General features: G+C 32.3%; 2 protein-coding genes and 1 long non-coding RNA gene across 6 annotated transcripts; 2 read left to right on the forward strand and 1 right to left on the reverse strand.

Annotated features, from left to right (window-relative positions):
- The first annotated feature begins 150 nt into the window (after positions 1-150).
- Positions 151-4,073, forward strand: LOC146903631 (uncharacterized). Of its 4 annotated transcripts, none has more exons than XR_015023961.1 (7): positions 153-649; positions 1,141-1,204; positions 1,854-1,898; positions 2,235-2,286; positions 2,379-2,504; positions 3,002-3,095; positions 3,173-4,073. It is a non-coding gene; the product is annotated as an uncharacterized LOC146903631 (long non-coding RNA). The 4 variants fall into 4 exon arrangements; XR_015023963.1 differs by having other exon boundaries at positions 159-649; positions 3,002-3,412; positions 3,651-4,073; XR_015023962.1 differs by having other exon boundaries at positions 151-649; positions 2,429-2,504; positions 3,002-4,073.
- A 2,011-nt stretch (positions 4,074-6,084) lies between these two features.
- Positions 6,085-15,545, reverse strand: LOC146903632 (uncharacterized). The gene is made up of 6 exons (XM_085738726.1): positions 15,234-15,545; positions 14,925-15,122; positions 13,966-14,082; positions 13,703-13,852; positions 7,294-7,352; positions 6,085-6,469 (listed from the first exon to the last, which is right to left on the reverse strand). The coding sequence occupies exons 1-6, from the start codon at positions 15,453-15,455 to the stop codon at positions 6,334-6,336; spliced, it is 882 nt and encodes a 293-aa protein (XP_085594852.1). The 5' UTR covers positions 15,456-15,545; the 3' UTR covers positions 6,085-6,333.
- A 5,896-nt stretch (positions 15,546-21,441) lies between these two features.
- OEP37 (chloroplast outer envelope protein 37) lies at positions 21,442-24,982 on the forward strand. Its single transcript, XM_085738727.1, has 5 exons — positions 21,442-21,940; positions 22,005-22,196; positions 22,335-22,429; positions 23,949-24,069; positions 24,593-24,982. Exons 1-5 carry the CDS (start codon positions 21,464-21,466, stop codon positions 24,722-24,724), a joined length of 1,017 nt encoding a protein of 338 aa, XP_085594853.1. The 5' UTR covers positions 21,442-21,463; the 3' UTR covers positions 24,725-24,982.
- The last annotated feature ends 308 nt before the right edge of the window (positions 24,983-25,290 follow it).

Consider the following 25,290-nt stretch of genomic DNA (forward strand, 5'->3'; position numbering starts at 1 on the left):
GAGGTGATATTTATGAATAAGTACACAAATCACGTAGACCATTTAGATGTTTTATGACGTAATTTTTATATCTAATCCTAGCTGACATCCAAACCCTAATTCCAACCCTAAACCTAAATTTTTTGGCTCCAATCAATTTCAGCCGTTAGATCATTTTAAAATCTGACGGCACCAAATTCAAATTTGAATTTTAAATTTCTCTCTCATGCCTCCTATTTACCTGCATCGAAAAAGCAATACATTTATTGTAATTTGTTTTAAAAAAATGTGTTGCATTGATTAATGAAAAAAATAAGTTAAAAACATTGCAGAACAAGGTTCAATGTGCAAGGGATATTTTTAACGAAGCCTCCTTTTCCTTTTGTGCTTTTCTCAGATCACTCTTCTACTCCATCGCTCATTCCTTCTTCTTTTATTGCAAGAGTTTTATGAATGAAATTAAGATCTCATCTCTGCTCACTCACAACATTGACCCAATTTTTTCATTTGCCTCTTTCATTTCCAGACCGTCTTCTTCCTCATATATTTTCGGCAACGCCGTACTGTTCTATGGCTACGAGAACAGCGAGACTGAGAGCGAAAGTGATCAGATCGAGAAGAGAATCCCACATGAGCTCCCACTATCGAATCTCCTACATATTCATGAGTGGTAATTTCTCTGTTTTATTTTTAATTTTATGCTAATTTTGTTTAATTTTGCAATAAAAATCTGGGTGGTTCTGTTTCATTTAAGTTACAGTTAATATACTATTTTTTTATGGGTAGAAGATGAGGCTGTCGAAAAAATTGGGTTTTGTTCTAGATTTTAACAAATCCGGGTTCTGTACTATTTCATTTACGTTAACGTTAATTTTGATTTTGATTTTTTATAGGCAGAAACCCTTCACTCTTGAGCATCCATTAGTTTTCTTTTGTTTGTGTATGTATATGCTTGATAGAGGATCCAAGGGTAGTGAGGGATATAAGAAAAGAAACCTTATTTTTATTGAAAGTTTTGGGTTACTAAAAGAATCATGGATGTTGATAAATGAAATTCCCAGATTAATAGTAATGCTATAGAAGTAGTTGACATCTAGAGGAAGTATATTAACAGCCTTGGCAAATATATTTAATATATGTTCCATTTTTTTTTTGTTTCAGCCTTGGCAAATTCTCATGAGAACAAGCAACAACCACTGAACGCGGAAGACATAAGCTACAAAAGGTAAATACAAATTCCTCTTTGTGAATAGGTTTTTCTTCTTCCTTTTGTCCACCACCTGTTTGATATATTGTCTCTATCAATTTTCACCTGTAATTGGTTTTTTATTCAAAGTTTTAAAAGCTATTTCAAATTCAAATTACTCCCTATATCATTTTTAGTTTTTAAAGTATTTAACTTTGATTTTGAATTTGTTTCCCTATATCTTCTTTTTCTTCGTTCGATTCAATCCACGACTATTTCCACTTTCGAGTATAATAACAAAGTTTGTTACACAGTTGGTTAACCTTTCTATTCTATGTTGGTTTAGTTTTTTCATTGATATTTTGTACATAGGCTATTTGTATGAAGTATAATGTTTGGAGATGACATTGAAGATTTCTTTTGCTTTTTGCTGTTACTAAAACAATTTGAACTGTTTGACATATTTTGCAAATGAGTTGTTGTTATAAAAGTCAGAATATATCTTATGAGATATTGGAGCATGACATGATGTGTATGTTCTATATTGTAAAGAATTGATAAATTTGTGTTTCATGTTTTGAACAATTTATATAGCCTTATGTATATAAGCATGTCTGTAGTATAAGCAACTGTATGTGCGTATTGCACTGAGAACTAATGAAACTTTGTGCGTTACTTCCTTACGCAGAACTAAAGTTGACATTGGGTTGTTTGGTCCTATTAGGAATTAAAGGTATGGAGATTTCATGCTTTATTTTGATGATTTTTGTTTTTACTACTTCTAATTTGATGTTTACTAAGTTGTAATTTGATGTTAAAATCATTGCACTTTGTCTATTTCCCTGTTGGAAGAAATTAGATATGTGATTTTATGCTTATACGTTGTCACTTCCTATACACAATTTCTCATTACTTTTTATCTTCTAATGAGATCTGGTGTTAAGAAAGTATTCCAATATTAGGTATGAAAGTTTTTTTTTTTTTTGTAAGGAATATTAGGTGATAGTTCTATCAATAAAGCATCTGACAAGGAGGGGATTAACTGACATGGTCTTATATGATAATGCAGCGTATTTCGACATTGAAGGATGGCGATCAAGGATTTAATTGAGTCATCAGAGGTGTGTGTTTTTATGTTTACAATATCGTCATATGTGCATACAATTATATAAGATCATTCATGTCATAATCATTTTATTTTTGATTATTTCAGCAATGTCATGGAGTTGTGATGGCCACTTTTAATTTTAAAACTTTATGCAGACATTTGCATAATTAAAATGGAGTTGATGACCGTGGTGCAAAGGAGGAGAGTCTATCTTATGATGCAATTTTTAAGGTAAAAGAACTGTCATGCCGAACAATTTATTATATGCTAATATTGTAATTAACTTGAGTTGCTGATTTAATAGAGTTAATAGTAATCCATGATAAGTTACTTTGAGAAATGTCAGAGCTTTTAGATCATTACATGTAACTCATTGATTTGATATTTAGTTGTACTGGAAGAGAATATAAGAGAGGGGATGAGTTTGCATGGTATATTGTGAGGAACAAGTAAAATCCAGCTGATGCTTACACATTCAGAATTTTCATTTTGTTTATTTCTTTGTTTCTTGAATTTTATGTAGATTGTGTGGTTCATTTGTTTTGACTGCAAAGAAAAAACAAATTCTAATATTTGATGTTTGATGAGACTCCTTCCCACATGCTGTTTTGTTATTCTGAGTTGTCTATTTACCCTCTCATATCTTAATTTGTAATGCTTATTTGAGTTTAATCATAGATCCATTTTACTACCATGCTAACAAATGTTTTTTTTTTCTTCATATATAGCTCCATTGGATCAAAATTCATTGACTGATATGGACATGTAAATGAACTAAGGGTTAACTATCGAACACATGCCGTTGGATTTCATGTTAATGATGTGCGCGTACTTTATCTTTGATCTTTCATTATGTTTTTGTTCTTTTTCATTGATGCTGACCTTTCACTATCATATAGGGTGTTGTGATGTTACCTCCCATGTTTGTTGCTGATTTCGGTAATGAAATCAATCACTATGCAACAATGATTGATTCATGTAACAATTGAATCGATGTTGTAGCTGGAAAAGTAAATGGTAGTATATACTTAACCAAATAATGGTTTGCTCTCCGTGATTTCTATGATATCCTTTTTGCACCGGTAAAAAATTGCACGTAATATGTTTCACAATGAAGATTCTTATTACATACGAGATAGGTTAGTATAACATGAGAGAAATTTTCTTGCTATGCAGATAGTGCATCTACCATTTTGTCAATTTTAATATCAGTTGCACGTCATTTCCTTTTAAGAAAGCCACTTTTCATTCCAAGTGTTTGATAGGTCTTTTTTATTCTTATTTTCTTTCACTCATTTTATCAAATTTAGGTAGACTTTTTGTAGTAATCATGTTTGATTTCTATGGAATTTAAATTTCTAATTCAATACACAACAGGAACTTTGCTGTGCTGGTTTTTGCTGTCATCTGTTTTCTGTTTTTGGGAGCTTCGGCTGGCAGGTTTTTTTACTGGTGTTTGTTTGGAGCTTGGCTGTTTTCGCAGTCTGTTTTTTGGGTACTGTTTTGCTGCTAAAACCACTTTGTAGCCTCCTTTTGGTGTAGTTTAGCGCGGCTGTGTTAGGGCGCGTAGCATGCCTAGCTTTGCTAAGTTGTTAGAGCAGCAATTTTGGTTCTCCAATTGTTAGGAGTTTTAGTGGGGTTGTGTCCCGTTTCTGTGCAGAACCTGTGTTATGAACTATTTGTAATAAGATGCAACTAAGTGTTGTTCTGATATTCATTAGATTTTAAGTTATCCTTAATGGTGCTGAACTGTAAATGACTATTTTAGTTGCTACCGTGTTTTTGCAGGGTATTTCAGTATGTACGTGTTGTTAGCAATATTTTCGTTGTTTAAAACCATTGGTGCTGCACAGAACCGATTTAATTGTTATAATTCTCATTGTGTCATGGTGTCACTGTCCCAACTACATTTTCATTGTTACAATTTTCATTCCAAGTATGTATTAATTGGCAGCTTTATAATTCAATCATGTTGACACTGGTGTAATCCTTTATATTTCAAGTATCTATTATATCTCAAATTGCAATCAAACTTACAGAGTCATATAAGCTCATTTAAAAAAAATTTACTGATAGGTAAAAGCTTATTTATACTAAACAAATTATCGTATATACGTATAACATGAGTTTTGTAGACAGACCTTATGATATTTCGCACCTATATTTTTTTATTAAAAAGTGAAGGTAATGTTTTGAAATATATATGATCCGTGCGGCAGCACGGGTGAAAAGTCTAGTTGATGTATCAACCGAATGAACACATGTATGTTTATTGTCAAAACTTCAACCTCAAAAATCCACCATCACACACTCTCTCCTCGCATCCACACCACTGCTTCCCTCCTACACACCATCACCACCATATTTGCAACCCCACAACCACCAACTATGTCTGTCATCCTCACCACAAAAATCTCTCTTCCCACAGTCATCTCTCACCCTTCGACCTCTGTCCATCATCCTAATAGTTGAGAGAGAACGTCGTATCAGTGGCCGTTCACCACCACACCACAACCGCTCAGATCTAACTTCATAATCCACCACCATCACGCCTCTGGTGAGTGTTTGTAAGAGAGAGAAAGCCACACGCCGCCGTTTAGATCCAACGACAGTGGAGAGAACACGAGCGAAAGAGAGAGCGTAGAGGATAGTGTGTGTGGTGGTTGGTGGTGCGACAATTTCATGAGATGAATAGAAGGTGCATTTATTGTTGAATTTTTTCGGATGAAGGAGGAGGAATCCGAGGTTGAAGATGATGATTGTTAGGTTTCTGGGTTCGATGGATGAACAACAAAACGAGCAGACCCAATATCGTCTTCTCTTGTTATTTTCCTTGATTTTTTTGTTAAGGTGTGAAAACCGTGGATATGGGCGCATCAAGCTTACTTCTGAAAATGTATTCTTCTTCTTCCAATTGAATTAAATGATATGGATGAAGGAATTTTATTAAAGATTCAATCTGATTTTTGTTTTCTGAAAATGTTATGAAAGAATGTTATTAAAATGATATGAATATAATCTGCCTTCTCTAATTGATTCAGTTTTTTTAATTGATATGAATTAAATGTTATGGTGATTGTGATTTTAATCGATTCTTGTTTTTATGAACGTTGATGAGGAAGTTAGGGAAAAAAGATGAAGAAATGGGGAAAAAATTAAGTGTTGTTGACTCACTGAAAAATACAGTAGACATGCATGATCTAACGATCCTCTTTTAATAAAAAAATCAAACAGTTTAAATTAAAAAAAATAATAGGATCTATGGTGAACCACTCTTAAGGTTGGTCCACCATAGAAATTTGGGGTTAAATTAACAGTCACGGATTTATCTGACTAACAAAGATTAACTAAACTTGAGGGACCCAAACATGGATTTTATTAATTATGGGACCAAAAAGAAACTGAAAATTAATTAGGGGAACAAATGACAAACTAAGCCTTTTATTTTTTTTGTCAATATCATTAAACGCAAGAATGTTGGAACAATATTTTTGTCAATATCATTAAACTCAAGGATGTTGGAACATTGACAGACATATAATTTATACCTTCGAGATATATGAATATCACACAATCATGTGAAAATTTTAGCACCACATCAAGAAAGTTGAAAATATGCTTTTCTTGAGGACTATAATTTTACACGTAAAAGAAACTTGTGGTTTTCTAACTTTGAAAAATAAATTAAACGTTTTAGGGTGCTATTTCCCTCACTCCCACCATCGGTCCAAATGTGTGTGAATATATAAAAAAATAAAGTATACTGTTCAAAAGTGTGCTTGGAATCAGTTTGTGCAACACAAATGCACACTTCCAAAAATAGAGTTTTCAGTAGTTATGTAGGAGTGACAACGTCCTACGTTTTAAAATGAAGTCTACAACCATTCTACCATTCTCCTAGAATGTGGTTAAATTACCTTTCTAACTAAACTTCAAAGAGGCAAGTAAAGCAATATGACATTTCGCATAAAGTTATAATTACAAACCAAAAAATAAGCATTACCCTCCCAATCCCCACATTAGGCACAGAAATAATGTGTACACGGGGATAAAAATTGCCTCAGTCAAGGTAGAAGAGAGTCACAATTTTCCGCAAATTTTTTGCTTCTTGACAAGTTTCCATGAGCAACCTACTGTCATGGAAAGCAAAGCAGATGACTTGCTGGACGTGTGAAATGATATCCATATTACATAGCCTGAAATTGAAACAACGGTAGAGAAAATAATGTCATAATCTTACAAGCTTCTATGACAACATAGTTTGCTCAAAAAACTAAAATACAAGCTGGTTGCAGTAGCAACTCGCAACCAATACCGAGCTTATTTATCCAATTTACATTAGACTAAACGAAACAATTTTTTTTTTCCAAACAATATATAAGTAACTAACAAACGGAATGTATTACAATGTCATACAGTGATATGTTCTATGCCATTGATTCTCTAAATTGGTATCATACCCATATTATACTGCCCCCCATTTCTTATGTGATGTTTTAACATACAAATTTTTTCATACTTGGGAAGTTTTAGGCTGTGAATAAAACATTAAATTTTTTATGCCAATTTTACCTCAAATAAATAACAATGCATTTATTAAATTACGAATTGAGGAAGAGAATCATATATAGTTAAGTGAATTGTTACACATGAAAGAAAAAAATAATAATCCATGAGAAAAAGTGTTAAATGCAGTGTTAAATGCCACTGATATGAAACAATTAAGTATTAAAATATGCCACACATATGATCTTACATATGATCTTTTCCTGATTAGAAGATCCCTTCTTTCAGTTTAATTTCTTTTTTCCATGAATAAAGCTAAATGCACAAACATTAAACTAAGAAATCCCCTACATACTCTACAGTGAGAGACTCATGGACTATTCAGAAAAGGTTACAGCAGGACAAAGCTCTTGCCCTTGCACGAGAGTCTAAGACGGGGTTTGTGAGTGTAAAGCCTGTGAAATTATAATCACTCCAAAATAAAAGACAGCAAGAAAAGGCTAGTAGTATAAACCTGCTGGCTTCTAATAGAGGTAGATGATCGTTATAGGGCTTCTCTATCACATTTTTCACCTGCACATTCAACAAAATCATTGGAATCACAACTAATGATTATAAATTCGACCATAATACGGGGAATCTTGTGCACAGCACAACCCTTAAGAAGTGTTCTTTATCCATGTGCAAGGTTATTTTTCTCCATATTTAGGGAGCTTAAGAACTTCAATCAGAATATGGATTTGAGTATTTTACACTACAATCTAGTCCAAGGTTATTTGGAAGACCGTACCCTACTTAAAGAAAAGGGAACATTAAGGGTGTGTTTGCATGTAGAGTATATTCAGGGAGAAAGGAGAGTATAAAGAAAGAGAACAAGACATCCTCACAGCAAGGCAACAAAAGAAAGCAACTGAAATTGAGATGCAACAGAACATGTGTTTCTCTGTAGGTCTAACAAAGAAATACCCATAATCACAAACAAACATGCTCTGGTCTGCATTCTTTGTTGTTCTGCACTTTCTCTACCCAGCCATGCCTATTTCCAGCCACGGCTGTCGTAAACACCAGAGAACAGCAAAGATGAAGTAATTCAACACAGACCATAGCTACTATTCACGAGTGCCAAAACCACAAAAGAGCATAGGGCATAACCAATGTCTAAAGGACCTGAAGAGTTCATGCCAAAGAAAAATCGCAGCATACCAATGCAAAAAGAGATAAATCCAGTTTTGGATCGAGAACGATACAATATATACAAACTAGGAGACAAAGCAGAATGAAACCTAAATTTTTATAGCATGCATTAGAGTTCATCTGGTTCAGTACAACAGTCCAGATAAAAAGGTAAACAAATAGACTTTTTTTTTTTTTTGACAAGAGGTAAATAAATAGACATGAAATGGGGTTTTTGATTACCAGGTGGTTTGTAAAAAAATCTATATCTACTAGGAGAATAAATCCAGACTAAAAAAAGATTTAAAACATAAAAGAGAAAGTCAAGAGTCTGAGTTCTTATATCAAAATTGGTAGAAAAATGAACAAATTCTAACAAAAGCAAAAGTCAAGAGTTAGACAAAGTAGACGAGTAAAACTGACAAATTGGAGTATTATGTAGGGTGATATAGTATCAGCAGATTATTAGCATTCAGCTTAGCTTCAAGCAACTTGCAGTAGTTCATGTTTTAGCTCAAGAACAATGGGTGATATTCTTACCACACCTCTTCCCTACCAGATTTCTTGGGCTGTGCTCCAAGCTTAGTGTGTCTGTGCGTGTGAGCCTTCTGCAGTCTCCCAAACTCGTTGACCTTGCAAAGGGTGTAATAGAGTTGTTCCGATCCCCACATTGGATGAAGTATGGTATGAAAATGTGTTTAGAAGTGTGTACCATCTCTCGCCTTAAAAGCCAGTTCTGTGTGAGTTGAATTAAGCCCAACCCAAATTTTAAGACGTATCAAAGTTATTTAAGATTTGTTGGGCCACCCACTACTGGGCTACTCATGTCACACTCCAGATGTCTAGTCCTAGGCATGAAGGGTGTGTGTTGAGACTCCCACATTGGATGAAATATGAGTATGACCTAAAATTGTGTTTATAAGTGGAAAACATCCCTCCGCTTACAAGCTGATATTGCAATGGTTGCGTTAGACCCAACCCAAATTTTAAGAAGAGTATTATATTAACTATCATTTTAGCTCCAGGTTTCGTCACTCCATTTTCATAAATCTAGGGTCTTCTATTTTAATATTTTCTATAATATCCGGAAACTACTTTACAACTTCTGGTTACCAGTTGGTTGTAACTATAGTAACTGTTACTCTACTATAAATCACATGTACCTCGTTGATTGATTATGTGTAATACAAAATGTTCAGATTGAACTCAGAATTTTTCTTTCAAAGTTTATTTCCGGTTTGTATGAAAACTAATATGGTGTTAGAGCTGGAGATCTCCGATGGCTTCACATGTTCTACCTTCGCTGGAGGTTGTGGCACCATTGCCTCTTGAATTAAGAAACACCTAAAATTTCTGCAACTTCTGTTTTACATTCTGCCCCCAACCAATTTTTTTCACATGATCATATGAGAAGCACAGTGATCATAACTTCCTTCCATGGACCAATGGTTGAATAGGTTTTTTTTTATAAGAATTGCAGAACATGTTATAAAATAAAATATTTTTGTTTTCACCACTATGAGGTGACTCCAATTTTTTGTTGATATTCTTATCAGAAGAAGACAAGATATAGAAAATATAATGAAGCCTATCTTACAAGACCAGTTTCTGCCTTGGTTACAGCTGTCACTTTATAGTGCTATTTTGACTAGTGTAATTGGATTTGTGCCCCCATAAGAACTCAGAGATGATTCATACATATTTTCATGCGCAAACTTGAGCAAAAGCTCATCAATTGCATACAAAACTATGCAATAACACTTTGGAAGGTAACTCCATTTTAGAGTTCCTTTTATAAGTCAAAGCCGTCGTTGGTTTTGATATCATCCTTAAACGTCTACTACAAGAATGAGTCTCTGAATGCTTTGCCAATAGCAAGTTTGAGCCTATCAATGTGGATGAATTGACGCCCTAATGTTGGCCCACAAAACTTGCATCGAAAGATGCAGAAAGTTTTTTCTAATGCCCCGCTATTAATCTTTCTCAATAATCAGCAATCGTCCACCACAAGCAAGTATTGCTCAGCCAGAGTTGATTCCATATTCTCGTCAAATCAGCCCAACTCCTTATCGAATTATGGCCATTCTAGTCGTGGCTGTGCAGGTCATTATAACTCTGCAATAGCAGGTCTGCTTCAAGTTCAGCCACATAGCTGGAGTTAGCTATCATCATTTTAACATGCTGTTCAACCCTCCCATACCTCAAGGGAGAGCCACCTGTCACTATAGTCCTATGGACAACCTCCACCAGCAATTTTGCCCACAGCAACCTCAAGTTTTTTCCAATAACAATGGTCTCGTGCAACAGAAACATCAAACCCTGGTTGCCAATTACAGCAACTCACAAACTCTCAAAATTGGCACCCTAACTCGAGCTTCACAGAATATTAACAGATTGCTCTTTTCGAAAAACCAAACCATAGTTTCACTGGTAATGGTCAAGTTCTATCAATTACTCTTCAGATTCATCTTATTTTCCTTCCCCTTTAAATTCTCATATCTTATTTTCCTTCCCCTTTAAATTCTCATAAGAATCTGTTGCCTTCTGATCCACTTTTGTCATGGAAATCTCAATCCAAAACAATCTTTTACATGTGTGCCACGTTGAATATGATCCATAACAAATATAACACAGTCCTTTGCCCCTTCTGTGTAATTTCATTTACTTATTATTAGGGCTGGCAATGAACCGAACCAACTCGAAAATAGTTCGAGACTCGATTCGGTAATTAATTCGTTGAATTTGGTTCATGAACCAAATGAGCCGAACTTGAGTTGAAAATTAAGTTCGTTAAACAAATGAGTTGACATGAACTATATATAGTTCGACTCGTTTGGTTCATGAACCAGCTCGTTATATATATATATACACACACACTTTGTAATTAATTTTTAGTTATATTTACCACTTAGAAATCTCACACTTAAAAACTCTCCCCGATATCATTATTGAATTGTTATTATTATTACATGTATATGTACCATCATAGAAGGTTTGATGTCGTAAATTAATTAATTAATTAAAAAAGAAGAAGATTTGGATTGTAGTTCTTTTCTGATGGAAGATTGAGATTACATTCACAAAGCTAAAATCAAGATACAATTAATTGTAGAAGGAAAGAATTATGTAAAAGAAACAGTAGAATGAGGAAAGAGCAGAAACAAGAAAATTGCACTCCTGTTTTTGTCCCACATTGCCTGAAATTAAATACTACCAATTGCACTATTGTTATAAAACAAGGTGTTATTCACCTAATGCATTATCAACTAAGAAAGTTGTGCCATGGTTTATTTCCCGATACTATGGGGTCCTAAGGTCAACAAAACACCTTGCTAATATAGTTTTTATTTTTTTTGGTTCATTTGATATTTAAGTGAACCTATCGAGCTGAACCGAGCTGCTCGTGAGCTTGAATCGAGTCGAGTTCGAGCTAAAAAAATAGTTCGTAACGAACTCGAGTCGAGTTTCGAGCCGAACTAAATTTTATCGAGTCGAGCCGAGCTGAAGCAAGTTCGACTCAGCTCGACTCATTTCCAGCCCTACTTATTATGAACTTAGTCTTTTGAGTTACTTATGAAGTTAATACTTGGGTGTTGTGAACTTAGGGAATGACGGTTATGAATTTTTTAATTAACTTAGTTTGATGATGAGATTTAGAGGTTATGTTGTTCATGTATGATAATTTTTATGCTTATGTTTTTGTGTGTGTGTGTGTGTGTGTATGTACATTATACATATAAGTGCAATTTTACCCTTAGGTAGGATCTTACAAATTGTATTACGGTCAAGTTACGATATTCTATCCCCCTCCTGATCATACTTTATCAGGATCTCGTGTTTGACTACATTGATTTAGAATGATCAACATGCATTGCACAAAAGAGATGTACAAATATATACGAAAGGGGATCTCTCAAAATAAGGAAAATTAATAATCAAAGGAAACTGTATTATGATATTAAATAGAGAGAATAATTATAATAATTATGACTATAATCAACAATTTTCTTTGATTTCTTAATTGTGCTCCGAGGGGCGAGGACACGTTAAAAAACCCAATATAAGAAGCAAAATACATAAATCATCAAGACCAAGGAAACACGTTAAAAATAGTTATTTTCATTTAATATTCCTATAAATTTAAATTTATTTCATGTATACCCCTATATTAATTACTCTTAATTCCACAAACTTGCTTTTAGTATTCTCTCTCATAATAATTAAGGGCACAAATGAAATTTAGCTTCTTTTTTTTTTGTGGTGGTCGGGGTTTGAACCTCGGACCTTTGCATATATTATGCATTGTCCTTACCAACTGAGCTAAGAGCTTGTAATACAATTGAAAACTGGTCAATGTTTCTTACAAAAAGGACCAAAAATATTGACATTTTTGTTTCTTATAAAAAGGACTGGGGTAATTAAGAATGACAATCTTCATCTTGGAAAACAATTAGGACTCATTTGATGGATATGATACGATAAGATATCATATCTTAACCCAACATCATCAAATGATAAGTTAATCATGTTTCTCTAGTTAAATTTTGTTACGTGGTGGAGGCTAGACTAGAAAAACCAAGATAAGAAAATGATTTCCAAATTCACCATTATAAAATACTCCCTCAGATCCCATATATAAGGAAAATATTGGAATTTTTTTAAGTCCCAAATATAAGAAAAAGTCACACATGTTAAGATGCATCGGTTGCTTAATTTACTTTTATGCCCTTATTTTATCTTTAAAAAAATGCATCATTGTCAAAAAAAAATATATGAATGAATTTTTTCTATATACGTGAATGATCCCTATTCCCTAAGAGCATTAAAGATAAGACAAAACTTAGGTACATTTCCTTAGGTGCTTTTTGTATGGTTCTGAACTAAAAATACACTTTCTTTGGTTATAACAAACTTTAGTTAAGAACCATACGATAAGCACTAAGGAAATGCACATCCTTAAATATAGGGCCATATTTGGTACCTATCAAATTTATAACATTAAATAATTGCATTGGTCTTCGTAATTTTTGTTTTGTTCTTCTTATCCAATAATTTCATAAACATGTTTTAAATAAAAAATTGATATTTAACATTATAAATATATTAACTTTAATTTAATATAAAAAATTATGATTAAATTTTAAAATGTATGTTTAATTTTAACCAAGAGTAATTACTTTTATATAATCTTATAAGAATATTAAAACTGATCAAAATATAGAAATAATTTAAATTTAAGAATATAAAAAAATATAGAAATAAAAAAAATACTTAAATTAAAACTATAATTAATATTAAGAATATAAAATTAACTCAAATTTAAATTATTTAATAAATTAAATGTACATTTATAACAAGGAGAATTTTGGCTATATATATCATTATTTGGTTTATCTCAAATATATAGTAGAATAATATATTTAGTTTGTTACTGCATGTGCATTAAACACCGGGTAGAATAAAACTTTATCATGTCTCTATCATATTCTAGTTTTTGTTGAACTCTCTTATCTTATCTGCCTTTATCCCAGTCGTTATAATACATATAGAACAGACTATAAAAAATATGAACATCTTTTCTTCATTAAGAATAAAATATCACAAACAGGAAGAGAAAAAGGACAGATGTTCAGCAAATGATCCTACCACAAAGTTAAAATTAAATAATCCTATGTAAAATATATTACGAGAACACTTTAAAATTCAAACCTTAATGATATTGTATAAAAACTTTCAAATGTAAACTTTACCTTGGATAACAGCTCCCGACTCTCTGGAGGCTGTTTGCTTAAACTTTGGGGTAATATAACTGTAAGCAATTCTGGTTTCTCTGCTCTTAAAGCACCCCGAATAACAGCTGCATTGGTCCCAGATGCTCCAGATGTGTATATGTGGTTTTTCTACAAAGAAAAATTTGCAACCTAAGTTGTGAAACATAGTCATAGGGATTGTCAACAAAAATCAGAGCTTGTACGGCATCACTTGTGCTCTACAAGCAAGCAGCATCTCTTACAGTTATAACCATGGCATAGCTAAGAATCTCAATTAGTTCCTGGTGCATGAATCCCATGTTTCGTGTTCCAAAAAAGCCAATAGCTCTAGGTCCTTGTTGTTGAATAGCCAATAACTCCTGCAACAAATCAATTTAATTACTGCACAACGTAATGTCCAGCAGATAACTGAGGTTGCTTTCAAGATTGTAACCATTATAGATAATGAATATTTGATGATTGTGTGAAAAGGCATTGTCAAGTCAAAAACAAGTGCAGTGTTATGTCGATGGCTGCGGTTCATAGGGGCAAGCCAAAAATCCGTCATAAAAATATGGTCAATGGTGATGTGGCAGGGGGATAGCGTCCACAATAACAAACACACACCTACAAACACACACACACACAATATAGGAGGCCGATAACTTACTCCTACCTAAACATTAAGGAGTAAGTTAGCAACCTATACCCACTTAGTATTGACTAAAAACCCATTTTCTACTATTTTAAACTAGTATTAACAAAAGGATAATTTAGTAAATAAACATAGCCCCACTATCAAGGACGTGATCTACTGATTCTCGGTTTTTTTTTTTTTTTTTTTGCTTCTGATCAAAACATTAAAGTTTTTGATTCTCTGTTTTTCTTTTCTACCGATCGAATATGAAACAAAAGTAAATCCCAAATTACAAAAAGATATGATGAATACAAGGAGGATACAAGGGTGATAAAGAAAATGAGCAAAAGGAAAATTCCCAATGCATAAATTAGGTTACAAAAAGTATTTTTGCATCGGAATATTTTGCGGTTACAAAAAAAGCATTTAAACCATATAAGTATGCAGGTGTAAAATATTTCCCCTACCAAACAGAATATGTGAAGAACAGTAATAATGAATTAAGTTAATAGAAATGAAATAATATCACAAGTGAACGCTGGTGGAGGAGTTGGATAAAAAAAAAAACAGAAAATAGAAAGAGACCTGTAGATAATCAACATCAGGAGCAGGGTTGTAGTCGGATACCCTGATGGAACCTGAACCTTCGACCATAGTTTGAACCTGGGTTGGAATTTGAGTGCCTACTAGTTGTTCTTCATCGGAATCAAATAAGCCTGGACCATTCTGGAATTCGTAATCGGGATCTTGATCTCTATTCATGTTATTATGCCCATAAAGACACTGTAATATAACAAACAATAATAGGATTGGGAAGTGTGTGGATGTTGCTAGTAATCCATTAAATTAAAATTCAAAATAAAAAAAGAGTATGAGAGAGAGAGAGAGAGGTACCGTTGTCCGTGTTGAGAGGGATGGTTTGGGTTTGGGTTTGGGCGAGAGAGAAGCAGACAAGGAGGAGGAGAAGGCATTGAAATTAGGGTTTGGCTTGTCCTTATTGAAAGAAGAATAATAATGTGGATGTGGATAGAATAGATATGAAGATGAAGCGATGATGGTATTGGTGGTGTAGTAACCCCCAAACAAGTTTGGAGTTAAAGTAGCAGTGGCACTCATTCCTTCTTCCTCGATTTTCCCCTCACTCACCTCTGCTTTGCTTTCTTTCTTCTTTTTTTTTTTTTTTTTTTGATATTTTATTCTCTCTTTACGATTATTCGAATCCTATACTCCTACTAAATGCCTCTACCTTTCTCAGATAATAAAACCGCGCCCCCCCCACCCACTCTTTTCTCTCATATTCTGTTACAAAAAAATAAAAACCATATTATATTATTTTTATTTAAAAATATAAATGTTTTTTTAGATATAAAAATAAAAATGTTTGTTTCATTTAAATAAGCAATTACTCCCTTAAATTTTTTTTTTTGAAGAAGCTAAATAGCCCACCCAAATTGACATCGGAGAGAATCGAACCTGAGACCCTGCGGAGGAGCACACTCCCAAGACCCAAGTCAATACCACCAGGTCAACCCAAGTGGGCTTATTACTCCCTTCAATTGTAAATTTCGTCAATTACCTTCTGACGTTAACAAACTTCAATTACGCCCTTGAAATTGCACAACGTTAATCAATTTACCACCTCCGTCAAATTCTTCTATTAGTCAATATCACATTTTGCAAATACTCCCTTGAAGTTTTGCAATTATGTTTAAAATGTCCCCCGAACTTGAAAATTTGTATATTTTTTCTTATATTAGACTCAAAATATATTAAAAGCAAACAATTAACAGTTAGCTTTACATAAATTGTTTAGCTATCCATAAACAACAACAATGAGACACAAGAAAAGATATAAATGCTTGAAAATATATTGCGCGAACGTTTGAAAATTGTTAACAGTGTTTTTTTATGAAATTTTGATTTTAATTAAAAGTAAAGATATAAATGCTTGTTGCTTTCAAATTATAACAAATCAAACTAACCATGATTATATATTTTAATGACAACAACAATTTAACAAAAAAATATAATCTAAATTCTTATTTTTTTCAATGACACCAACAACCATCTTTATTATAGAAAAAGTTGTTTAAAAGTCTAATTGAGATAATTTCTTATTTTTTTTCAATGACACCAATAACCATCTTTATTATAAAAAAAAATTGTTTAAGAGTGTAATTAAGATAATGAAAAAGTAAGGATCGATATACTCATTTAGTTTGTTACACTTTTTAAAAGATAAAGGAAAAAAGGTTAAACATATACATACTCATATCATGTTTGTTACATTTTTTTTAATATTTGAATTTATTCTTATATATTTGTTACATGTGTTATTTTTATTGAAAATTGAGAACATTTTTTTAAAGAGAAAAAGTCAGCCTAAAAGTGCTGAAAGAGGTTGTTTTCTTTATATATAGTATAGATACTATATATACTATTGATTGATTGATTGTATATTAAAAAAAAATGATCCAACTCTTTTGGGCAAACTTTTTCTCTTTTCAAAATTACCTAAAACTTTCAATACAAATATAACACACGTAATAAATAGATAAAAGTAAATTCGAATATTAAAAATACTTAACAAAATGTTCACGAAAACATCACGAACGGTAACTAGGAACCTCAAATAATTTATTTATTACTATATATAAAGAAAATACATGAGTTTGAGCTACCCTTTTCATTATCTATTTTATCCTTTATTTTATTTACTATTTTATCTTTTAATATTATTTTAAATTTTAATTAAAAAAAAGTAAATCTCATAAAATAAGAAATTTCCCATTATGATAGTAACAATATTGTTTATGTTATATGTATGAAAGTGATGGAGATTTGTGGTTGAATTTTTTTTAATTCCAATTATAACTTAAACAAATTTTCATATATTTATGTTATATTGTTGGTGGTATTAAAAAATATAATGATTTACTTTTTTATTTTATTTTTTACAAAAAGGATTTATATTTGTTAAGCTTTTGTTTTCATTGAAAAATATAAATATGGTTTTTTGGGTTTAGAATTTGAAAGTCATAAATATTTGTACTTATAATTTTAATCAAAATCAAAATCAAAATTTCATATAACATCGTTCATAATTTACATGCGTGAGTGCAATAAAAAGAGTTGAAAAACGGGCACGTGACTGACCGTCTTTTCACTAGTATATCATGATATATATAAAGAAAATAACTTTTTTCAGCTCCTTTAGACTGGTTTTTTCTCTTTCCAAAAATGTTATCAATTTTCAATACAAACAACACATGCAACAAATATATAAAAATAAATTTAAATATTAAAAAATGTAACAAACACGATATGAATATATATATATATATATATATATATATATGTCTGTTTTTTTTCCTTTATCATTTAAAAAGTGTAACAAACTAGATGAGTATATTTATACTTACTATTTCATTATCCCAATTATATCCTTAAACAACAGTTTCTATAATAAAAATTGTTGTTGGTGTCATTAAAAAAAAAGAATTTATATTATATTTTTTTGTTATATTGTTGGTGTCATAGTAGCTCATAGCCCTACAAACCAAAGTGAACACATTGTTGATGAAGAATGACCTGTAATGGGTATATATAATAATGACCACATGTTCATCTCTCCAAATGAAAGATGAAAACTGCTGGTGTCCCGTGCCACCTATCTACGATGCAAAAACAAGCCCTTTACTTATCATCTCATAGATACCTGTCAACAATGGTAACCAATCCACTAATCGTCAAACCTTTGGATGCTAAATGACAATTTGTCTCCAAATCTTCCTATCGACGAAGACCTTTAACTCCCCATGACACTGAAATAAATGAAAAAACATATCTTAAAAATTGTATCCAAAACAAACACAGTAACAAAGACTATATTAATATATCACTACTCCGTCTCACATGTATCAAAAGGGCAAGGTTCACATATCTCCTAAAGACGCAGGTATCAAAAGGACCACCTCGAAATGCCTTTGCATTTATGTCATCGTATCAAGTATCCTCCATAACCTCGTGACGAGGCCCGACACCCTATTGATTTGGCTGCTAGTGGTCCTCCACATATGTTGCTCCAAAGAACTGACATGATTCTGCCATGTCGACATGCACACGCTAATGTGGTCGACCTAACATGCCATCATATTGAGTAGTAAATGTTCTTACAATGACTACAGGAAACACAATGAAAAAAAATAGGGATAATACCTCAAATTCGGCTTACCATTCAATTGATATGGGTGGGTTAAATTCGAGTTATTTGAAAGGAAAGAAATATGCGCATCTTTCAACTTAATGATACTTCAATGTACCATTTATTCGACAAAGTGAAGCTTTTAGTTTCTTCATGATTGAAAATGAATAATGATATTTTAACTTTCAATCTACATTTTATGTGGCAAAATCCCCTTCAATGTATGGGTTTGCCACATAGTTATTTATAGCTTATAACTGGCTTTTTTTTATTTTTTGTATTGATTCAATATTTCGTATGTGGCTACTTTTAGACTCTTATCACAACACTCCTTACGGTGGTTAGGATTCTTTGCGGTTATTTATATATGGAGAATGTTAAGTAGTCTCACAGAGGTATTGATCAAGCAATAAAAAAAAGTAAGTTTTTTTTATTTTTTATAAAAAGTGATGTAGTTATTACTTGATAAAAAATAACAACTTACTCTATCCATTTCAAAATGCATATCATTTTAACAAAAAAAAATTGTTTCAAAGTGAATGTAATTTTCGGTTACCAATGCAATACTAATTTTTTCTTTCTAATTATACATTTCAATTAATATCACTCACACTACTCACAAAATATTAATCCCACTTTAGTCGAAAACAAACCAACAGTTAATAAAGATATTTTGATAAAATAACAATTCCCTTTCTTTTAATAATTGCATTTCTTAACAAGTTTATAAAAAATTTAAACAACATTTATTTTGAAATAGATGAAATATATTTTTAAGACAAATTTTTTATTTATAGATTCTTTAATCGATGTTCCAAGGGCTCCGGTTAGCACATCTCATGCATATTTCATTTTGGCTTTAAAAAAATGAAGAGTTAAATATGTTTTTCATCGCTATTTTTCGTCCATACTTTTTAGTCAACTTATTTCTAACTTTTATATTTTTTAATGAAATTTTACAGAAATAGGTAGAATATTATGAAAATTTATCACAGATTTTTTTTTTTTTAACAAAGCATGCATTAAATATGAATTTTAACGTTTTTGGTGCTTAAAAAGTCAATTTTTTTATTAATGTTTCGTAAAAAATTCTAATTTTATTTAGATAAATTGTCATAATATTCTATGTATTTATGAAAAATTTCATTACAGAATATGAAGTCACAAGCAGTGGTGGAGCTTGGTATGGGCTGAGGTGGGCCATGGCCCACCCTCCCAAAAACAAAACAATTTTTTTATATAAGGAAAATACTAATACACCTCTTGTATAAAAGAAAAATCCAAAATGGCCCACCCTCTCCATTAGTCAAGCATGGTCATTCCTTCCCTGCTCTTCTAACATGGTGTTTATGCAATTTTCAATTTCAACTTCATCTCTCTTTACTGTCCTTTCCTGTTCCGCTTCCAATTCACCAATCAGCATAGCCATAACCGAGGTGAAAGCCCTCATCACAGTCTCTCTCACTCTCACACTCCTTATCTCAGTTTTTTCACTTCGAATTTGAAAGTTTATTTACCGTAACTTGTTGATTTTTGAATTGATAGGTGTTTTGTTGTTTTATGTGTATGTCTTTATAAAAATTTTAAGGTATGTAATTTAATTTTTTTATCAACTTTGTGCTTTTGTTTTTTTATTTACGACGTAAATTTTGTGTTTATATATTAAAGTTTGTACTTTATATTTTATTTTAGCGGCCCACCCCAAACTTTTTTCCTGACTCCGCTACTGGTCACAAGTTAACTAAAAAGTAGAGACAAAAAATAGTGATCGAAAATTTTTGAGGTATTAAAAGTTTAAGAAAAACTTCAGAAAAATAAAACGAAAAATTAGTATGTTTATAAGTATGAAATATATATATATATATATATATATATATATATATATATATATATATATATATATATATAGAGGATGTATACTATGAGAATAGCTATCTTATATGAGAATGGTGAGAATACTTGTGAACCTTTAGATCAAACATAAATGGTTCAGATTAAAAAACATCACTTTAAACAACCCATATGACTCATATCAATTCACGTTCATCTTCTCCAACCCACTAGTTTTTCCACTGCCATTTATTTCACTTCCGCCATTAACCTGTGCAGCGAGATTCAATGGGCTATGGCTTCAATTGACAACAAACAGGAAACAAAATTAGGGAGTAGTTGGTTGTGGGTTCCTTTTTCAAATTCATCTGCAATTTCAATTTTATAAAATACATACAATTAAGAATTTATGGTCACAAAGCGATAACATCAATGGAGGAATTTTCTCAATAATGTCTTGAATTGCCGTTAATTTCCCAAAGATCTAGATCAAAAGAATAAACAAAGTAGAGATTTGAGATATGATTTCAAATACAGATCAAGTGCGTGAAATTAGATTAGGAGATGAAATGGTAATATTTCTCAAAAAAATCAATTTTATGGCAGTGGAATAGACATGTTGAACAGATTGAAATGGAGATAAAAAAAATCCATACCCAGAGAACATACAAATTGAGGATGGCGGATTGGAGAAGATGGAGAGTGGAAAGGGTTCATGAGAAATGATAGAATGTGATGAGCCACATGTGAGACTTTTTAATCTCAACCATTTATTTTTGATCTAATGGTTGAGGATCATTCTCACCATTCTCATATAAGTTAGTCATTCTCATAGTATACATCCTCTATATATATATATATATATATATATATATATATATTTTTTTTTTTTTTTTTTTTTTTTTGGTTGAACGATGAAAAATATATTTAAAAACGACTTTATCATGTTTTATCGAATAAAATCCGAAACGTCAAAAAAAAAAAAAAAAAAAGAATAAAATCCGCGGTGCGGTGGGCCACAAGGGGATTTGTTTCAATTTTAGTTAGTGTTGCAGAGTAGAGTGAGATAAGTGACTAGTGGGTGGTGGAGATGGATTCAGCAACCGGAAACCCTAATAATTACACGCTCCATAAAATCCAATCCTCACCGGCGGTAGTTGATCCTCTGCCGCCGCCGCCGCCGTCAACAAACCATATCTTGTCATTTCCGAGTAGGCCTGCCCTCAGAATTACCACCGAGTTCGACAGCGAAAGCGCAAACTTCTTCCACAAAGTTTCCTGTAAATTTTTGGACAGCCTCGCCAAATTGAAATTATCTTTTCAGAACAACAGTAAAGGCGATATCTCCGAGCCTCAGATCAGCTTCATATCGAAGCACCTTAGCCTCCACTACGACCTTGAAGACCACAGTGCTCTAGTTAAGAGTTCCATTGACGTTGGTCCCAGATTCAAACTCACTGGTGCTCATGATGTCAAGGCTCAACAAGGAGAGGTTACAATGGTTGCTAATATCGCTGACCCCGGCTATGCACTTCAACTATCAACGCCACTTCCATCCGCTGGATTGGTATGTTCTTTTCTTGAGTTGATTTGACTGCCTCTACTATCATTCATTTATTTCTATTTTGCAGCCAAAAGCAACTTTCAGATTTCCTCTAGGTGAAGTTTCGTTACAAGAGAAAGAGGAGGAGCAGCAGGAGGAGGAACAAGTCAAGATAAAAAATTCCTTGTCTGTCAGTGGGATTCTTAAAGGTCAATTTTTGAATGGTGTCTGCACTGCCCACTACAAGGATGATGAATTGAAGTTAAGATACCGCTACAAGGTATATTACTGCTTATCTTCCCAATTTTTATCATTTTATCTATAATTTCTACCATCTCTTCAGTTTATTACCTTAGCTGCTTGAGTAGTTATTTGGCACTCATATAAGATTGGTGTTAAATTTTTCAAATAAATGCAGGACGACGAGATGTCATTTCTTCCCATACTTTCTCTCCCGTCAAATGATTTGTCATTTGCCTTCAAGCGTAGGTTTGGTCTTTCTGACAAGTTAAGGTTAGAACTTACAACACCCTCTTAAGAATTTTTTTCCTATTACTTGCAATAATATGTGATCCATCTAGAAATGTTATGTTAAAATTGTTTTATCAAGTGGTGGTGACATTTGAGTTCAAATCTGATAAGAACTGATTTTACTGATAACAAAAGTGAAGATCACTCAGACTAGCTGCTTATCAGAATAGAATTCTGAATTTCTTGAAATACAATCTGGTTAGAAAAGAAAGAAAATACAGCCTCAGGAAGTAGGTAGGAACAAAACAGTCAATCCCATCCAAAGCTACTCTACACAAATTTGCTTGTCACACCTTGCTACATTTCTTTGTTTTGTTTTGTTTTTAACCCTATGAGATAAATAAGAAAGAAAATGAAGAGAACGGAAAATTGAGGCCCCATTTACTTTGTGAAATCATTTTGTATTTTCCTTTTCTAAAAATACGTGCTCAGTTTAACTTGATAATACGGGGATGTGGGGCTCTTCTTGAATTGAACCCATTGTGATGAAGAGAAGATGAGACGTTAGTTAGAGATGATTCATTTCTTGAATTAATGAAAACAACATTTTGTCATTTTCATAGTTTCCAAAAAATGCAGACAATTGTTCATTGCAAGAGTCTATTAACTCCTTGTTAGCAAGTAAAATTAACATAAATCTTAGAAAATGAAAATGGGAAATGTTTTTGCAAATTAGACGAGTTTAGAGTAACTTCAACTAATAGACACAAGAGAATACAAATCAAATGTTTCCTTCACCATTTTCTTTTATGATATTTGAAAACAAATTTTCAGAAACTTTTAGTGGCACAACACTGTTTTCATTGTTCCTAAACTTACATTCTTCATAACCTTTCTTCCATATTCTCTCTATTACAATTGTTACTACACGAGTCTTCCATCTCCTTGTAATTTAAAATAAACAAATTTTAGAAAGTGAAGATTAAAAATGTTTTTAAAAAGCTATTAGTCCCTAATTTTTTTATTTGTTGTGAGTAAGAACTAAGAACTATTACCCTCAATATAATCTCATTAGAATTACCGACTCCTTTTACATGAAACATTAATTTATTGATTACAACTTTCATCAACTACTTTACATTTGGACCAACACATAGTAATCAACTACAATGCAAGCACCAACTGGTTACTGCATAATCTAAAACAAGAACACTACTGCAACACGATACAGCTTACCCCAATTAAATGCTCCTTTGATAGCATACACTTACTGAATCCAACCTAAAAGTAATTGATTGTTAGCATTTTCTTTTTTGGCTATGGTTTGTGGGTTATTTCCTTTGTTTGTCTCTTCATTGGAGAGTGAAGACACATATTGATGGGTTAGGGCACCGACAAGAGAACAAGGTATTTTGGCATAAGACACTCATTTGAGCCCTTATTTTGGTGTTTCCACTTACCTTTTTGGCCAAAGATGCTCTATAGGTATTTGTTAACAAGACCCTTAGAATAATAAGCTCGTCTCCTTACTAATATGGCTTTTAAAATGCTTTATGGATAGTTACTGGTACAATTGCGATTCGAACTATTGGAGTGCTGTCTACAAGCATACCTATGGTGAAGATTTCAAATTTAAAGCTGGTTATGATTCGGAGGTTCGCCTTGGCTGGGCATCCCTTTGGGTACGTGTCTCATTTTGCAATTTTTTTTTTCCATAACCGATTTCATTAATGCCATCTGTGAATACTCCTGTTGATTTTGCATTTCTAATTGTGGCCATACACTACTAACTATCTGTTGCTTTGGGTGGTGCACATATTTCAAATTACAACTGATGTTACTATTAGAGATATGTTGCACTTACATTGGGATTTTACAGTTTTAGACATAACATGATACTGCTTCCTTCCTGCATATAAAGGATTTTTTGAACTATAACAAATGATCTAGTTAAAATAGCTTAACACTTTAGCCGTTTGTTCAGTATAACATTATTGTCAATACTTTGCTTTAATCTCCTTTTTACTTGAATTTTTTTTGTTGTAATTTCAAAATTCTACTAATTTTATCTCTCAAAACTATTAAATTAAAATTTAGTTTTCAGAAATTAGTCTCTCATCATTATACTGAGAAATTCGGAATGATAGCATGAAAAGTATAAGCTTAGTGTCTGTAATTCATTAGTGACACATTAGCTTCCTTCAGGTTGGTGATGAAGGTGGGAAAGCAAAAACAGCTCCAATGAAGATGAAAGTTCAATTCATGCTTCAAGTGCCACAAGATGACATAAAATCTTCAGTTTTGATGTTTCGGATTAAGAAGAGATGGGACATTTGATGGTCTCCTACCGAAATTTCCTGCAATTTATATGTCAATTATTAAAAAAAAATATGGGTATTCTGCAAAGGTGACATTTGGCTAGTTGATACTTCTCCAAGTCCATCTAGTTCCTTGGCGGTGTGGCTGGCTAGATTGCACGAAGTTATTGTAAGATAATAACAATATTCAATCCTACAAAATCTGTAAAGATTGTTTTCATTTGTATGCTGCTGCCGAATTATAGTTATCAGAAGAAGATAACGCTGAAGTTAGTTACTCTCCGTCTTGCAAATATATTTTTAGAGATTTTAAAAAAAATCTGAAGTTATTTTTGTTTGTCTACTACCCATAAAAATCCATTTTTTCTAAAAAATGAGTTTTAACTTGTACATGTGTTACCTTCTTGTTGTTGAAAAAAATAGATTTTGAGAAAAGCTAATCCTAATAGCTTTTCATTTTAGGATCAAAATAGATTTTTTTGATAAAATGATTTTTCTAAAAATCCAAAACAAACACTTAAAAATGAAAAAAGTGATTTTTTTAAAGGAAAAAATAGATTTTTTTTTAGAAAAAATCCAAAACAA

This window comes from Medicago sativa, chromosome 8 (genome assembly GCF_051527215.1).
Source record: "Medicago sativa cultivar Bolivia chromosome 8, Bolivia_mono, whole genome shotgun sequence".
In the NCBI taxonomy this organism is placed as follows: Eukaryota; Viridiplantae; Streptophyta; class Magnoliopsida; order Fabales; family Fabaceae; genus Medicago; species Medicago sativa.

Excerpts from the sequence above, each read along its gene's own strand:
- LOC146903632 (XM_085738726.1), bottom strand. The coding sequence starts at position 15,455 with ATGAGTGCCACTGCTACTTTAACTCCAAACTTGTTTGGGGGTTACTAC. Across the intron at positions 13,853-13,965 it reads GCTATGCCATGGTTATAACT|AAAAACCACATATACACATC; the intron begins GTAAGAGATGCT and ends TTTTCTTTGTAG. Across the intron at positions 7,353-13,702 it reads GTCGGGAGCTGTTATCCAAG|GTGAAAAATGTGATAGAGAA; the intron begins GTAAAGTTTACA and ends TTGAATGTGCAG.
- OEP37 (XM_085738727.1), top strand. The coding sequence starts at position 21,464 with ATGGATTCAGCAACCGGAAACCCTAATAATTACACGCTCCATAAAATC. Across the intron at positions 21,941-22,004 it reads CACTTCCATCCGCTGGATTG|CCAAAAGCAACTTTCAGATT; the intron begins GTATGTTCTTTT and ends TCTATTTTGCAG. Across the intron at positions 22,430-23,948 it reads GGTCTTTCTGACAAGTTAAG|TTACTGGTACAATTGCGATT; the intron begins GTTAGAACTTAC and ends CTTTATGGATAG.